At 39.1% G+C, this 18,336-nt stretch overlaps 1 protein-coding gene across 1 annotated transcript in view; it reads left to right on the forward strand.

Moving 5' to 3' along the window:
• ATP7A (ATPase copper transporting alpha) overlaps nucleotides 1-18,336 on the forward strand; it is a 151,095-nt gene that overhangs the window by 66,446 nt on the left and 66,313 nt on the right. The window contains exon 2 of the mRNA XM_036839792.1: nucleotides 6,210-6,350. Within this exon, the coding sequence (XP_036695687.1) occupies nucleotides 6,231-6,350 (120 nt within the window). The 5' untranslated portion in view covers nucleotides 6,210-6,230. The remainder of the gene's footprint in view (nucleotides 1-6,209; nucleotides 6,351-18,336) is intronic.

The following is an 18,336-nucleotide window of genomic DNA, read 5'->3' on the forward strand; positions in this document are numbered from 1 at the left end:
GCAGTTTTCCCCCCTTGGTGTCCATATGTCCGTTCTCTACATCTGTGTCTCAACTTCTGCCCTGCAAACCAGCTCATCTGTACCACTTTTCTAGGTTCCACATACATGCGTTAATATACGATATTTGTTTTTCTCTTTCTGACTTACTTCACTCTGTATGACAGTCTCTAGATCCATCCACATCTCAACAAATGACTCAATTTCGTTCCTTTTTATGGCTGAGTAATATTCCATTGTATATATGTACCACATCTTCTTTATCCATTCGTCTGTTGATGGGCATTTAGGTTGCTTCCATGACCTGGCTATTGTAAATAGTGCTGCAATGAACATTCGGGTGCATGTGTCTTTTTGAATTACGGTCTTCTCAGGGTATATGCCCAGTAGTGGGATTGCTGGGTCATATGGTAAGTCTATTTTTAGTTTTTTAAGGAACCTCCATACTGTTCTCCATAGTGGCTGTATCAATTTACATTCCCACCAACAGTGCAAGAGGGTTCCCTTTTCTCCACACCCTCTCCAGCATTTGTTGTTTGTAGATTTTCTGATGATGCCCATTCTAACTGGTGTGAGGTGATACCTCATTGTAGTTTTGATTTGCATTTCTCTAATAATTAGTGATGTTGAGCACATTTTCATGTGCTTCGTGGCCGTCTGTATGTCTTCTTTGGAGAAATGTCTATTTAGGTCTTCTGCCCATTTTTGGATTGGGGTGTTTGTTTCTTTGATATTGAGCTGAATGAGCTGTTTATATATTTTGGAGATTAATCCTTTATCCGTTGATTCGTTTGTAAATATTTTCTCCCATTCTGAGGGTTGTCTTTTTGTCTTGTTTATGGTTTCCTTTGCTGTGCAAAAGCTTTGAAGTTTCATTAGGTCCCATTTGTTTATTTTTGTTTTAATTTCCATTACTCTAGGAGGTGGATCAAAAAAGATCTTGCTGTGATTTATGTCAAAGAGTGTTCTTCCTATGTTTTCCTCTAAGAGTTTTATAGTGTCCAGTCTTACATTTAGGTCTCGAATCCATTTTGAGTTTATTTTTGTGTATGGTGTTAGGGAGTATTCTAATTTCATTCTTTTACATGTAGCTGTCCAGTTTTCCCAGCACCACTTATTGAAGAGACTGTCTTTTCTCCATTGTATATCCTTGCCTCCTTTGTCATAGATTAGTTGGCCATAGGTGCGTGGGTTTATCTCTGGGCTTTCTATCCTGTTCCATTGATCTATATTTCTGTTTTTGTGCCAGTACCATATTGTCTTGATTACTGTAGCTTTGTAGTATAGTCTGAAGTCAGGAAGTCTGATTCCTCCAGCTCCGTTTTTTTCCCTCAAGACTGCTTTGGCTATTCGGGGTCTTTTGTGTCTCCATACAAATTTTAAGATGATTTGTTCTAGCTCCGTAAAAAATGCCATTGGTAATTTGATAGGGATTGCATTGAATCTGTAGATTGCTTTGGGTAGTAGAGTCATTTTCACAATGTTGATTCTTCCAATCCAAGAACATGGTATATCTCTCCATCTGTTGGTATCATCTTTAATTTCTTTCATCAGTGTCTTATAGTTTTCTGCATACAGGTCTTTTGTCTCCCTAGGTAGGTTTATTCCTAGGTATTTTATTCTTTTTGTTGCAATGGTAAATGGGAGTGTTTCCATAATTTCTGTTTCAGATTTTTCATCATTAGTGTATAGGAATGCAAGAGATTTCTGTGCATTAATTTTGTATCCTGCAACTTTACCGTATTCAATAATCAGCTCTAGCAGTTTTCTGGTGGCAGTTTTAGGATTCTCTATGTATAGTATCATGTCATCCGCAAACAGTGACAGTTTTACTTCTTCTTTTCCAATTTGTATTCCTTTTATTTCTTTTTCTTCTCTGATTGCCGTGGCTAGGACTTCCATAACTATGTTGAATAATAGTGGTGAGAGTGGACATCCTTGTCTCGTTCCTGATCTTAGAGGAAATGCTTTCAGTTTTTCACCATTGAGAATGATGTTTGCTGTGGGTTTGTCATATATGGTCTTTATTATGTTGAGGTAGGTTCCCTCTATGCCCACTTTCTGGAGCGTTTTTATCATAAATGGGTGTTGAATTTTGTCAAAAGCTTTTTCTGCATCTATTGAGATGATCATGTGGTTTTTCTTCTTCAATTTGTTAATACGGTGTATCACATTGATTGATTTGCGTATATTGAAGAATCCTTGCATCCCTGGGATAAATCCCACTTGATCGTGGTGTATGATCCTTTTAATGTGTTGTTGGATTCTGTTTGCTAGTATTTTGTTGAGGATTTTTGCATCTATATTCATCAGTGATATTGGTCTGTAATTTCTTTTTTTGCAGTGTCTTTGTCTGGTTTTGGTATCAGGGTGATGGTGGCCTCATAGAATGAGTTTGGGAGTGTTCCTTCCTCTGCAATTTTTTGGAAGAGTTTGAGAAGGATAGGTGTTAGCTCTTCTCTAAATGTTTGATAGAATTCACCTGTGAAGCCATCTGGTCCTGGACTTTTGTTTGTTGGAAGATTTTTAATCACAGTTTCAATTTCATTACTTGTGATTGGTCTGTTCATATTTTCTGCTTCTTCCTGGTTCAGTCTTGGAAGGTTATACCTTTCTAAGAATTTGTCCATTTCTTCCAGGCTGTCCATTTTATTGGCATAAAGTTGCTTGTAGTAGTCTCTTAGGATGCTTTGTATTTCTGTGGTGTCTGTTGTAACTTCTCCTTTTTCATTTCTGATTTTATTGATTTGAGTCCTCTCCCTCTTTTTCTTGATGAGTCTGGCTAATGGCTTATCAATTTTGTTTATCTTCTGAAAGAACCAGCTTTTAGTTTTATTGATCTTTGCTATTTCATTTATTTCTGCTCTGATCTTTATGATTTCTTTCCTTCTGCTAACTTTGGGTTTTGTTTGTTCTTCTTTCTCTAGTTTCTTTAGGTGTAAGGTTAGATTGTTTATTTGAGATTTTTCTTGTTTCTTGAGGTAGGCTTGTATAGCTATAAACTTCCCTCTTAGAACTGCTTTTGCTGCATCCCATAGGTTTTGGGTCGTCGTGTTTTCATTGTCATTTGTCTCTAGGTATTTTTTGATTTCCTCTTTGATTTCTTCAGTGATCTCTTGGTTATTTAGTAATGTATTGTTTAGCCTCCATGTGTTTGTCTTTTTTACGTTTTTTTCCCTGTAATTCATTTCTAATCTCATAGCATTGTGGTCAGAAAAGATGCTTGATATGATTTCAATTTTCTTAAATTTACTGAGGCTTGACATGTGACCCAAGATGTGATCTATCCTGGAGAATGTTCCGTGTGCACTTGAGAAGAACGTGTAATCTGCTGTTTTTGGATGGAATGTCCTATAAATATCAATTAAATCTATCTGGTCTATTGTGTCATTTAAAGCTTCTGTTTCCTTATTTATTTTCATTTTGGATGATCTGTCCATTGGTGTAAGTGAGGTGTTAAAGTCCCCCACTATTATTGTGTTACTGTCAATTTCCTCTTTTATAGCTGTTAGCAGTTGCCTTATGTAATGAGGTGCTCCTATGTTGGGTGCATATATATTTATAATTGTTATATCTTCTTGGATTGATCCCTTGATCATTATGTAGTGTCCTTCCTTGTCTCTTGTAACATTCTTTATTTTAAAGTCTATTTTATCTGATATGAGTATAGCTACTCCAGCTTTCTTTTGATTTCCATTTGCATGGAATATCTTTTTCCATCCCCTCACTTTCAGTCTGTATGTGTCCCTAGGTCTAAAGTGGGTCTCTTGTAGACAGCATATATATGGGTCTTGTTTTTGTATCCATTCAGCCAGTCTATGTCTTTTGGTTGGAGCATTTAATCCATTCACCTTTAAGGTAATTATTGATATGTATGTTCCTATGACCATTTTCTTAATTGTTTTGGGTTTGTTTTTGTAGGTCCTTTTCTTCTCTTGTGTTTCCCACTTAGAGAAGTTCCTTTAGCATTTGTTGTAGAGCTGGTTTGGTGGTGCTGAATTCTCTTAGCTTTTGCTTGTCTGTAAAGCTTTTGATTTCTCCATCAAATCTAAGTGAGATCCTTGCCGGGTAGAGTAATCTTTGTTGTAGGTTCTTCCCTTTCATCACTTTAGGTATATCATGCCACTCCCTTCTGGCTTGTAGAGTTTCTGCTGAGAAATCAGCTGTTAACCTTATGGGCGTTCCCTTGTATGTTATTTGTCGTTTTTCCCTTGCTGCTTTCAATAATTTTTCTTTGTCTTTATTTTTTGCCACTTTGATTACTATGTGTCTCGGCGTGTTTCTCCTTGGGTTTATCCTGTATGGGACTCTCTGCGCTTCCTGGACTTGGGTGGCTATTTCCTTTCCCATGTTAGGGAAGTTTTCGACTATAATCTCTTCAAATATTTTCTCTGGTCCTTTCTCTCTCTCTTCTCCTTCTGGGACCCCTATAATGCGAATGTTGTTGCGTTTAATGTTATCCCAGAGGTCTCTTAGGCTGTCTTCATTTCTTTTCATTCTTTTTTCTTTACTCTGTTCTGCAGCAGTGAATTCCACCATTCTGTCTTCCAGGTCACTTATCCGTTCTTCTGCCTGTTATTCTGCTATTGATTCCTTCTAGTGTAGTTTTCATTTCAGTTATTGTATTGGTCATCTCTGTTTGTTTGTTCTTTAATTCTTCTAGGTCTTTGTTAAACATTTCTTGCATCTTCTCGATCTTTGCCTCCATTCTTTTTCCGAGGTCCTGGATCATCTTCACTATCATTATTCTGAATTCTTTTTCTGGATGGTTGCCTATCTCCACTTCATTTAGTTGTTTTTCTGGGTTTTTTTCTTGTTCCTTCATCTGGTATATAGCCCTCTGCCTTTTCATCTTGTCTATCTTTCTGTAAATGTGGGTTTTGGTCCACAGGCTGCAGGATTGTAGTTTTTCTTGCTTCTGCTATCTGCCCTCTGGTGGTTGAGGCTATCTAAGAGGCTTGATGGGAGGCTCTGGTGGTGGGTAGAGCTGACTGTTGCTGTGGTGGTCAGAGCTCTGCACAACTTTAATCCACTTGACTGTTGATGGGTGGGGCTGGGTTCCCTCCCTGTTGGTTGTTTTGCCTGAGGCAACCCAACACTGGAGCGTACCTGGGCTCTTTGGTGGGGCTAATGGCAGACTCTGGGAGGGCTCACGCCAAGGAGTACTTCCCAGAACCTCCGCTGCCAGTGTCCTTGTCCCCACAGTGAAATAGAGCCAGCCCCCGCCTCTGCAGGAGACCCTCCAACACTAGCAGGTAGGTCTGGTTCAGTCTCCCCCAGGGTCACTGCTCCTTCCCCCGAGTCCTGATGCGCACACTATTCCGTGTGCACCCTCCAAGAGTGGGGTCTCTGTTTCCCCTAGTCCTGTCGAAGTCCTGCAATCAATTCCCACTAGGCTTCAAAGTCTGATTCTCTATGAATTCCTCCTCCCGTTGCCGGAACCCCAGGTTGGGAAGCCTGACGTGGTGCTCAGAACCTTCACTCCAGTGGGTGGACTTCTCTGGTATAAGTGTTCGCCAGTCTGTGAGTCACCCACCCAACAGTTATGGGATTTGATTTTACTCTGATTGCGCCCCTCCTACCGTCTCACTGTGGCTTCTCCTCTGTCCTCGGACGTGGGGTATCCTCCTTGGTGAAATCCAGTGTCTTCCTGTCGATGATTGTCCAGCAGCCAGTTGTGATTCTGGTGCTCTCGCAAGAGGGAGTGAGAGCACGTCCTTCTACTCCGCCATCTTGGTTAATCCCTTGGTTATCTATTTTAAATATAGCATTGTGTACATGTCAGTCCCAAACTTCCAATCTATCCCTCCCCCCCACCCTTCCCTCCTGGTAACCATAAGTTCGTTCTCTAAGTCTGTGAGTCTATTTCTGTTTTGTAAATAAGTTCATTTGTATCATTTTTTTTAGATTCCACATATAAGCGATATCATGCGATATTTATCTTTCTCTGTTTGACTTACTTCACTTAGTATGATAATCTCTAGGTCTATCCATGTTGCTGCAAATGGCATTATTTCATTCTTTTTTATGGCTGAGTAGTATTCCATTGTATATATGTACTACATCTTCTTTATCCATTCCTCTGTTGATGGACATTTAAGTTGTTTCCATGCCTTGGCTATTGTAAACAGTGCTGCAGTGAACATTGGAATGCATGTCAGAGGAAGGATTATTTCCATGGCTGAAATTAACAAGTTCATTGTTTCTAATAGGAATGTAAAGAAGAAATCAAAATGGATCCAAGTATGAGTGTGAATTCTGTCACCATCTCTGTTGAGGGGATGACATGTAGTTCCTGTGTTTGGACCATTGAACAGCACATTGGAAAACTGAACGGTGTACATCACATTAAAGTAAGTTACTCCTTGGAAATCAGTGAAGTCAAATGCTGTTGACTGGAATTCTTCTGGGAAATTACTTCTAACACTGAGACAGATGCAGACACACTGACACGTATGACATAAAGACTATCACACTTCTAACCTTGAAGCTGAATAAGTTTTCTTCAGCCCATTAACTTATTTTTTTGTTAAAAAAATAAGAAATAATACATTTTTAAAATTTAAAAACATCTGAAGATGGAATCTGGACGTTATGTTTGTATATTTATCAATATATATTTTATAAGTATATAGATGCTGACATACTTTTTATTACTCTTAATCTCATGTTGATCTAAAATATATGTTCTCAGAGAAAGGATTGTGAGGTTTCTTTCTCTTTTATAGCATGACAGTTACTATGTTTAGTAATAATGTAGTCTTCTCTAAGAGCATGCATACAAAGTGTAACTAATTTTCTAAACATTTTCACTTCAATGTTATTTAATCAATAAATCATTTTATTTAAAAGAATACATTACAATTAATTACATTAAGTGACATTACCAAACAATTTTAGACTGGTTAGCTCTAGAACAAGGAATGAAAGAAACACTGTTAGCCATTATGTGTCTGTGTATTTTCTCTTCACATTTCTTAAATCACAAATAAAAAATAACAAGATACTGCAGTGAAAATACAATTAGTTTCTCTCAAATAAATTAAAAGTGTGCATGGTCTGGGGAAAACTGAAGCCCAGCTCACCGGCTTACAAAGGGGGTGTGATGTAAAACTGGTGCCTCCACCCACATCACTCCCCTCTTCGATTCTGTTCTTCCCCAGAGCCCTAAGCTTCCCATACACCCTAGGTTACTGCTGAGGAGTGAGCTGACACCATCCTGTATGAGTGAGGCCTGGCATGATGCACTCAGGTTTAGGGCAAGAGGAAGGCCGGAGGTGAAACCGGAAGATGGGGAACTAAAGACGCGCACCCACTGCCTCTGCTCTCTGAGTATTCAACCACATCGCCCTCCCTCCAAAAGGAAGCTAATGTGACACAGTGACTCTGGAAGGAACCTAGCAGTATGTTGGAGTGCAACAGACCAAATGGTTTCTACAGCTGAATCAATCCAGCCAGAGAACATGAAGGGAGAGAGAAGGGAGGGCACAGTTGTCCCTCTAGGTCTGGAGACTTCGGGTCACCCAGGATGCAGTCCCCTTTAAGAAAACTGCCTTCCAGAGCCAGGCCCCTAAGTTGGCAAATCCTGAAATGAAAGAGCGAGGTATCACCTCCTGTTAGAGCCCTATGCTGCTGCTCCAAGCATTGGGTTTGCAGATATAAGAGGGGATAACCCGAAGCTAATGGCCTGCGTAACTAAAGGATGAAACTAGATGGGCTAGGCACGGGCATGCTGAACATTTATCTAATTCCTCCCTGAGAGCTGTCCAGGCCTAGGAGCTGCCCTGAGCACTCGCCTTTGCTGAGCTTAGACCTAGGGCAAGGGGAGGGCAGAAAAATGGAGAGTAAAATAAAAATATAAAGAGCAGAAAACCCAAAGCATGGCCCAAGGGAACCTTTCTGCAGGGATAGGTTTCTCAGGGCCTGCATTTTCTCCTGATTCATAAAAACTCTGAGCTTTTATCAAAGAGGATAGAAACTCTCTGTTGGGGAGGGAGGACAACAGGAGATCAGGGAGATCCTGCTGGCTATCCTGGGGCAAAGCAGGGGGAAAGGGAGCCTCTCCATTTCCCGGAGACAAACTGCCAGAAAAGACTGTGTAGAAGCCTCCCTGGGCAGAGCCCAGGACTGAGAAAGGTGGTAGGGATTTGAGTTCACTTCAATTTTTAATTGCCAAAATAAAATTGACTTTTGCTAGACTACCTTAACACATTCCTGCTATAATTCGTCTCAGAATCCTACTTAGTGGAAAAGAGTGGTTTATTTTTATATTCTAATTTTTCTGCAATGAACATGAATTGTTAATATAATTGTTATAAATAAATAAGAAAACCTAAACTTTGTTTAGCGCCTTCTAAACACAAAAGCCAAAAGTACCAAAGTCAACACAAGACTACCCCAAAGGGAACAAAATGATACTGTGCCCCCTCATATCCTGTAAAAAATGTATTTGAATGTTTCCTGTGCTCATTTTTTTGACATAGACATAGTATGTTAAAGCTGCAAGGGGTCTTAGATATGACTTAAGTCGTCTAACCCCCTCATTATACAGATCAATAGATTGAAGCCCAGATAAGGAAGTGACCTGTGCTAAGTTACACAGCTACCTAATACCAAACAAAACTAGAACTCAAGTTCCATGATTCCTGGGCCAGTATGTTTTGTGGTCATACAATGTCTACAGATGCAGTTTAATTTGTATATGGTTCTCAAACTTGTGATCTCCAATTTATTCTCTCACATAACTTCTAAAAATAAAGGAACCTGGTATTTTCATCATAAAGGTGCCTCCTACCACCAAATTGCTGTTTTAGCTCTGTATCACTAGTCTCTATAAATTCTCCTCAGAATAGTTCTAGTATTTTTAGTATGAGACACCTTGAATTAAATTGCTGTTTTAGCTCTGTATCACTAGTCTCTATAAATTCTCCTCAGAATAGTTCTAGTATTTTTAGTATGAGACACCTTGAATTATGTTTTGTCACTACCTTTTTAATCTTTTTATTTCCGTGTTCGTAAAAATGTCTTTGATTTTAAAGCCTTTGGGGTTAAAAAAATATGTTTTGATTAAGTCCAGCTTTCTCAGCCTCAGCACTATTGACATTTTGGGCTGGATAATTCTTTGTTTTGGGGGGCTGTTCTGTGCTTTGTAGGATGTTTAGCAGCATCCCTGGCCTCTACCCACCTGGCCTCTACCCACCAGATGCCAGTAGCCTCTCCTCCCACTTGTGACAACCAAAAATGTCTCCAGACGTTGCCAGTGTCCCCTAGGGGCGAAATTGCCCTCAGTTGAGGATCACTTCTGTAGTCCCTTTTCAGAGAACCTACTGTACACACTTTGTCTGTTCAGTTAATATTTGATGACGGTAAATTGATTTATCAAACAGGCTCATGTGCCCCTTTCTCTTCATATTAGCCTCTTATAGTTCTTTTTTTGCCAGTTACAGGTATAGTGAACAGTGGTTCTCAAACCATACCATGAGAATCACCTGGAGGGCTTGTAAAACATAAATTGCTGGTTCCACGCCCAGAGTTTCTGCTTTAGTAGATCTGAATGGGGCCTGAGAATTTGCATGCCTAATAAGTACCCAGGTAACTCTAAAGGTGCTGGTCCTGGGACCACAGTTTAAGAATCATTATATTGCATGAGCTATACTTACACTGAAGATTATTTGTCGTTTATCTGAAATTTAAATTTAACTGGGTCTGTCCTGTATTTTTATTTGCTAAATCTGGTAACCCTTCTTTGAAATCATCCTTCCCCTTTACTTTTACTTTTTGTTCCTGTAAGTTTTCCTTTTTAAAAACTGCCATGTAAATGGAATCATATGTTATATAGCCTTTTGAGTTTGGCTTCTTTCACTTAGCATTATGCATTTGAGATTTGTCCATGTTCTTGCATGTATCACTGGTTCTTTCCTTTTTATTGCTGAGGAGTATTCCATTGTGTGGATGTACCAAAGTTTGTTTACCCATTCACCTGTTGAGAGACATTGGATTGTTTGTACTTTCTTTTGTGATTATGAAAAGCAGTGCTCTGAATGTTCACATCCAAGTCTTTGTGTGGACATAAGTTTTAATTTCTCTTGGGCAAATTCCTAGGATTGGATTTGTTCCATCATATGGTAAGTGTATGTTTAACTTTTTGAGACACTGACAATTGATTTACCACAGTGGCTGTACTATTCTATCTTCCCATCAGCAATGTTTGAGGATTCCACTTTTCTCACATTCTCTCCAACACTTTGTATTAACAGTCTTTTTAGTTATAGACATTCTAAGTCTTTTTAGTTATAGACCTTCTAGTGGGTATGTAGTGGTATCTCACTAATTCTCATTCCCTTAATAGCTAATGATATTGAGCATCTTTTCATGTGTTTGTTAGGCATTTGTATACCTTCTTTGGTAAAGTGTCTGTCAAACCTTTTGTGAAATTTTTAGCTGGCTGTTTTGTTTTCTTATTATTCAATTTTGATTGTTTTCTATGTATTCTGAATTCTGTCTTCTCTTAGGTATGTGTTTTGCAAATAATTTTTCCAGTCTGTGGCTTGTCTTTTTAATCTCTTAAAAGTATCTTTCCCAGAGCAGCAGTTTTTACTTTTGATGAATTCCACTTTACCTACTTTTTTTCCTTTATGGAGCATGCTTTTGGTGTCATATCTAAGAAATCTTGGCCTCACCCAGGATCACAAAGATTTTTCTCCTATGTCTTCTAAAAGTTTTTTCATTTTAGGTTTTGCATTTAGATCTATTATCCGTTTTGAATTAATGTGAATACATCATGAGGTATGGGTTGAGGTTAATTTTTTTTTAATATGGATGTCCAGTTTTCCAGGCAGCTCTATTTGTTGAAAAGTTTATTCTTTCTCCATTGAATTGCCTTTACACCTTTGTTGAAAATCAATTTACCATATATTTATGGGTATATTTCTGTATGCTCTGTTCTATTCCATTGATCTGTGTGTCTGTCCTTTGGCCAATAAATACCACAGAGTCTTGATTATTGTAGCTTTATAATAAATCTTTTTTTTTGGCACAGAGAAAGATTTACTGCAGTGCCAAGCAAGGAGAATGGGTGGCTCATGATTGAAAAACCTCCTTAAGTCCCCAATGGTTTTCAGGGAGAAGTTTTTAATAGGCAAAATTTGGGGTGAGGGCTGCAGGGTGTGTGACTTTCTCCTTTTTGGTGGGTGGTGAGGTAACAGGGTGGTGCTCCAGGAATCTCGTGTTCAGCCTGAAGTTACCATCCTCCACCTGGGTGGAGGCCTTAGTTTCTGGTCTCAGGACTTAATGAAGCTCAGGTTCTTTACGTCTTGTCACAGAAAGATTTCAGTGAGAGATAAAGTGATAGGTAAGAAGTGGATTTACTTAGAGAGATACACATTCCATAGACAGAATGCAGTCTGTCTCAAAAGGTGAGAGCAGCCTATAATAAATCTTAAAATCAGGTAGTGTAATTTCTCAACTTTGTTCTTTTTCAAAATTGTTTTGGCTGTTCTATTTTCTTTCCGTTTACATATGAATTTTAGAATCAGTATATAGGTTTCTACAAAAATATCTGCTTGGATTTTGATTGCGATTGTGTTGATTCTGTAGATCCATTTGGATAGAATTAACATCTTAATATTGCGTATTCAAACCTGTGCACATGCTATATCTCTCTATTTAGGTATTCCTTGATTTCTTTTATCAGGGATCTATAATTTTCAGTCTGCAGATCCTGCATATATTTTGTTAGACTTATATTCACGTATTTTCTGTTTTTAGATGATGTTTAAATGGTACTATTTTTTAAAATTTCAATTTCAGTTGTTCATTACAAACATACAGAAATGCAGTTGGTTTTTGTATGTTGATTTTGTATCCTGAACTTTGCTAAACTGACATTAAATCTATTAGCTTTTTTGGTAGATTCTTTGGGATTTTCTACATAAGCAGTTATGTCATCAGGGCATAAAAATAGTTTTATTTCTTCCTTTCTAGTCTGTATGTCTTTTATTTCTTTTCTGTCTAGAACCTCCATTACAATTTGGAATAGGAGTGGGAACAGTGAACATCTATGTCTTGTTCCTGATCGTAGGGGGAAAACATTCAGTCCTTCACCATTAAGTATTGTGTTAGTATAGGGTTTTTGTAGATGCCCTGTATCAGGTTAAGGAAATTCCTTTATCTTCCTGGTTTTCTGAGAGCTTTTATTTGTAATCATGAATAGATGTTGCATTTTTTCAAGTGCTTTTTCTGCATCTAGGTATGATCATATTATTTTTCTTCTTTAAGGCTGTTAATATGGTGAATTACATTGATTGATTTTCAAATGTTATACTAGCCACGCATTCTCAGGATAAGCCCCACTTGGTCAAAGAATACTTTTAATGAAAACTTTCAAACATACACAAAAGTGAAGACCTAGTACAAGGAACCTCCCTGTACCTGTCACCCTTGCTACTTATTTTCATGACATTCTCATCATTTGAATTTGATCATGTATTTTGCTGATGCTTTTAAGAGTTGATCTGGACCTTCCTGCCTGTTGTACTTTGTTAAGGTAGAGGTCCCTGACTAGTGGATTGGAATTTCCTAGTATATCTCCATGCCATTTCCAAGCCTTTTTGCTGCCCCCTGCCCACCGTTTTCCTTGTCACTCTTCAGGATTCTCAGCACTGTTTGGAGCACAGTTAATTTCAGCACTCTTTCCCATGCTTCATTAAGTTTGGTTCCCCACCTGTTCTCTCCTATTTCTCTGCAACTTGTATCTAAGGGCCCAAAGAAATTAACAATATCTCCTTGCCGAAAGTTTGGGGATTTCTACTATAATGATGGTAATATATGGATGCTTTTCCTTAAGTATTTTACTGTGAATTGCTGACTCTTCAGCATGTTTATTTTCACTGCCAGGGCTTAATGAGTTAATGTGTAATTTTAACTGGCTTGTGTCTTCATTTGTATAATGTACTTATTATTTTAATATATTTAAGTTTTCAGCATCATTAAAACAACTTTATATTGGCAGTGGCTCTATAATATTTACCATAAGTTTTCTGTAATTTTGCTTTTATACAATATTCATTATAGTGATGATGGAAAGTTAATGCAACTTTGGAATTTGATCAGCTTGCATCAGTCCTAAAATGCTTTTCTTTTGACTAGTTCATATCCACATGCAAAAGATAAATTTTAGACACACTGCCCAGAGTAGATGTTAATATCCTAAAGGGAGCTTTGTCTAACTGGACATGAGATTTAGTACAGGATTTAAGATTAGGAATCTGATGGATTCTTTCTAATAATCAGAAGCTCATTATATATTTTAAGTGCATGAATCATTAAATTTGAACCAGAATATTTTTTTAACTTTTTATTTTATATTGGAGTATAGTTGATTAACAACGTTATGTTAGTTTCAGGTGTGTAGCAAAGTGATTCAGTTATACATATACATGTATCTATTCTTTTTCAAATTCTTTAGGTTGTTACATAATATTAAGCAGAGTTCCCTGGGCTATACAGTAGGTCCTTGTGGGTTATCCATTTAAAATATAGCAGTGTGTACATGTCAATCCCAAACTCCCTAACTATGCATCCCCCCCACCCTTACCCGCTGGTAACCATAAGTTCCATTCTCTCAGTCTGTAAGTCTGTTTCTGTTTTAAGGAAAAAAATTTTTAATTTTTTAAAATAAAAAATAAAAAAAAATATTAAGAAAAAAAATTTTTTAATTTTTTAAAATAAAAAATAAGGAAAAAATTATTAAGAAAAAATTTATTAAGAAAAAAAATTTTTTAAGTAAAAAAAAAAAAACCAAAAAAAACGGGCGGACCAAACCCTAGGACAAATGGTGAAAGCAAAGCTATACAGACAAAATCTCACCCAGAAGCATACACATATACACTCACAAAAAGAGGAAAAGGGGAAAAATTAATATATCCTGCTCCCAAAGTCCACCTCCTGAATTTGGGATGATTCGTTGTCTATTCAGGTATTCAACAGCTGCAAGTACATCAAGTTGTTTGTGGAGCTTTAATCCGCTGCTTCTGAGGCTGCTGGGAGAAATTTCCCTGTCTCTTCTTTGTTCGTACAGCTCCCGGGGTTCAGCTTTGGATTTGGCCCCGCCTCTGCGTGAGGGTGTCTGTTCCCCGCCCAGACAGAACCGGGTTAAGGGAGCAGCTGATTAGGGGGCTCTGGCTCACTCAGGCGGGGGGGAGGGAGGGGTACGGATGTGGGGCAAGCCTGCGGCGGCAGAGGCCGGTGTGACGTTGCAGCAGCCTGAGGCGCGCCGTGCGTTCTCCCGGGGAAGTTGTCCCTGGATCATGGGACCCTGGCACTGGCAGGCTGCACAGGCTCCCGGGAGGGGCGGTGTGGATAGTGACCTGTGCTCGCACACAGGCTTCTTGGTGGCGGCAGCAGCAGCCTCAGCGTCTCATGCCCGTCTCTGGGGTCTGTGCTGATAGCCGCGGCTCGCGCCCGTCTCTGGAGCTCCTTTAAGCGGCGCTCCCAACCCCCTCTCCTTGCGCACCGCGAAACAAAGAGACAAGAAAAAGTCTCCTGCCTCTTCGGCAGCTGCAGACTTTTTCCCGGACTCCCTCCCCGCTAGCTGTGATGCGCTAACCCCTTCAGGCTGTGTTCACGCCGCCAACCCCAGTCCTCTCCCTGCGATCTGACCGAAGCCCGAGCCTCAGCTCCCAGCCCCCGCCCGCCCCGGCGGGGGAGCAGACAAGCCTCTCGGGCTGGTGAGTGTTGCTCAGCGCCGAGCCTCTGTGCGGGAGTCTCTCCGCTTTGCCCTCCGCACCCCTGTGGCTGCGCTCTCCTCCGTGGCTCCGAAGCTTACCCCCTCTGCCACCCGCAGTCTTTGCCCGCGAAGGGGCTTCTTAGTGTGTGGAAACCTTTCCTCCTTCACAGCTCCCTCCCACTGGTGCAGGTCCCGTCCCTATTCTTTTGTCTCTGTTATTTCTTTTTTCTTTTGCCCTGCCCAAATACGTGGGGAGTTTCTTGCCTTTTGGGAGGTCTGACGTCTTCTGCCAGCGTTCAGTGGGTGTTTTGTAGGAGCAGTTCCACGTGTAGATGTATTTCTAATGTATCTGTGGGAAGGAAGGTGATCTCCGCTTCTTACTCTTCCGCCATCTTGCCCAGACGCCCCCCTGTTTCTGTTTTGTCAATAAGTTCATTTTTATCAGTTTTTTTTAGATTCCACAGACAAGTGATATTATACAATGTTTCTCTTTCTCTGTCTGACTTACTTTACTCAGTATGACAATCTCTAGGTCCATCCATGTTGCTGCAAATGGCACTATTTCATTCATTTTAATAGCTGAGTAATATTCCATTGTATATATGTACCACATCTTCTTTTTCCATTCCTCTGTCAATGGACGTTTAGGTTGCTTCCATGTCTTGTCCATTGTAAACAGTGCTGCAATGAACATTGGGGTGCATGTATCCTTTCAGACCATGTTTTTCTCCAGATATACGCCCAGGAGTGGGATTGCTGGATCATATGGTAGCTCTATTTTTAGTATTTTTAAAGAATCTCCATACTGTTCTCCATAGTGGCTGTACCAATTTACATTCCCACCAACAGTGTAAGAGGGTTCTTTTCTCTCCACACCCTCTCCAGCATTTACTGTTTGTGGATTTTTTGATGATAGCCATTCTGACTGGTGTAAGGTGGTATTTCATTGTAGTTTTGATTTGCATTTCTCTAATAATTAGCGATATTGAATATCTTTTCATGTGCCTCTTGGCCATCTTGTATGTTGTCTTTGGAGAGATGTCTGTTTAGGTCTTCTGCCCATTTTTTGATTGGGTTGCGTTTCTGTACAATAACAACGAAAGATCCGAAAGAGAAATTCAAGAAACACTCCCATTTACCATTGTAATAAAAAGAATAAAATACCTAGGAATAAACCTACCTAGGGGGACAAAAGACCTGTATGCAGAAAAAGACACTGATGAAAGAAATTAAAGATGATACCAACAGATGGAGAGATATACCATGTTCTTGGATCAGAAGAATCAATATTGTTAAAATGACTGTACTACCCAAAGCAATCTACAGATTCAATGCAATTGCTATCAAATTACCAATGGCATTTTTTACAGAACTAGAACAAAAAATCTTAAAATTTGTATGGAGACACAAAAGACCCCAAAGAGCCAAAGCAATCTTGAGAAAGAAAAACGGAGCCAGAGGAATCAGGCTTCCTGACTTCAGACTATATTACAAAGCCACAGTCATCAAAACAGCATGGTACTGGCACAAAAATAGAAATATAGATCAAAGGAACAGGGTAGAAAGCCCAGAAATAAACCCACACACTTATGGTCAATTAATCTATGACAAAGGAGGCAAGACCATACAATGTGGAGGAAAGACAGTCTCTTCAATAAATGGTGCTGGCAAAACTGGGCAGCTACATGTAAAAGAATGAAATTAGAATACTCCCTAACACCATACACAAAAATAAACTCAAAATGGATTCGAGACCTAAATGTAAGACTGGACACTATAAAACTCTTAGAGGAAAACATAGGCTGAACCCTCTCTGACATAAATCACAGCAATATCTTTTTTGATCTGTCTCCAAGAGTAATGGAAATAAAAACAGAAATAAACAAATGGGACCTAATTAAACTCAAAAGCTTTTGCACAGCAAAGGAAACCATAAACAAAACGAAAAGACAGCCCACAGAATGGGAGAAAATATTTGCAAATGATGTGACCGACAAGGGATTAATTTCCAGAATTTACAAACAGCTCATACGGCTTAATTTCATGGAACCAGAATACTTTGTGCATCTCCAGATCAAATACTTTTGATCTGTCTTTTAATCTTAATCTAAACATTAATCTTTTACCCGTTTATTCTTCAGAGATTTCAAAATGGGTTTTAGCTTTTCTGTGAACTACAGGATTCATGCTTTCTTGTCCTTACAGTATTCTTTTTTATTATTTTTGGCTGTGCCGCGCGGCATGTGGGATCTTAGTTCCCCGACCAGGGATTGAACCCGTGCCCCCTGCCTTGGAAGCGTGGAGTCTTAACCACTGGACCCCCAGGGAAGTCCCCTCCTTATGGTATTCTCGTCTGTGATTCAGACGTCTCATGAGATCTTGAGCAGATTGGCTTCAGTTTGTCTTGTTTTTATTACAAAAAGTTGGCTAATTGGCACATAGTGATTCCTTATGAAGTTTGATACAAAATTTTACCACATGTGAAGTGTGGTGCCAATATATGGGCAATTCTTTTCTATATCTGAAACTCTTGGTGATTTTTTGCATGTCTGAGTTTCATATTCATCTTGTCCAGAGAGGACAAAGTAAACTATGTATCCATTTTACATGTATGGGAGGGAGGAAAGCAGTGTTTCTCATTTGCTTACTAAACTACACACTCTGGTCAGTTAAGACTATGTTGATGGTTGTGGCAGGAAAAGCTTTCTTTACACAGTGTAATATGCCTTCTGCTAAGTTTTCTGTCCTGTAGGCATCCATGTGAATTCTTGGATATGAATTTTTCCCTTTCACATTCTCCAAAAGTAGGATTTTCCTTTGTATTCACCATCTACCTTGGCATAACTACACTTTAGAGGCTTCCTCATTGTCTCCTCCCCTCCTCCCCCCAAGGATGCTCCTGTCTTTAATTTGCTTTGGGGAGAGAGCCAAGTTGGAAGAGCTGAGAGATGACGGGTAACTTTTATTAACTATACTGCAGGTTTTCTCAAATGTGTTTATATTCAAAATACATTTATAAAAACATTTTGTAATTTTTTTCACTAATTGTAACTGTCCGAAAATCAAATGGATGTTTTTGCAATTTGCTAATTAGAAAAGAGGATGGCAAAGTAGCTCTGCAACCTGCAGTCCCAAAACTTTAAAAATGAATAATTTAATTTCAGTGAATAATAAATATGGCACTTCCACTTGATTTATCCTCAAAGAAACCAATTAAACTTCCTCCACTTGATCTAACATGGCTGGTGCTGAAGGCCAGAATAGAAGCTAAATCTTACTAATTAAGTGTCTGTGCTGATTGAAGTAAAGCTGTTTTAACCATCCAGAAACTAGTTCACATAGTTTCTCCAAGTGATTTAGGTTCTTATTGTCTACTGACAACTAATGCATTTTCCAAAACCCCCAACTCTCTGACAAACTATTTTTGATTATTAATTTTTTGCCAGCATATCTATGTATAACTAAAGGACTAGATTCTGTTTTGACATTTGCAAGTACATTCCTGTATAAATTTTCCCCAAAGACTGTTGCACCCCACTCGTATGTAAGGCTGCTGTGTTTACCGCATCTTCCCAGAATTCACCACTGCTTAATATGACCTATTTAAGGTCAGA

Source organism: Balaenoptera musculus, chromosome X (assembly GCF_009873245.2).
Source record: "Balaenoptera musculus isolate JJ_BM4_2016_0621 chromosome X, mBalMus1.pri.v3, whole genome shotgun sequence".
NCBI lineage: Eukaryota > Metazoa > Chordata > Mammalia > Artiodactyla > Balaenopteridae > Balaenoptera > Balaenoptera musculus.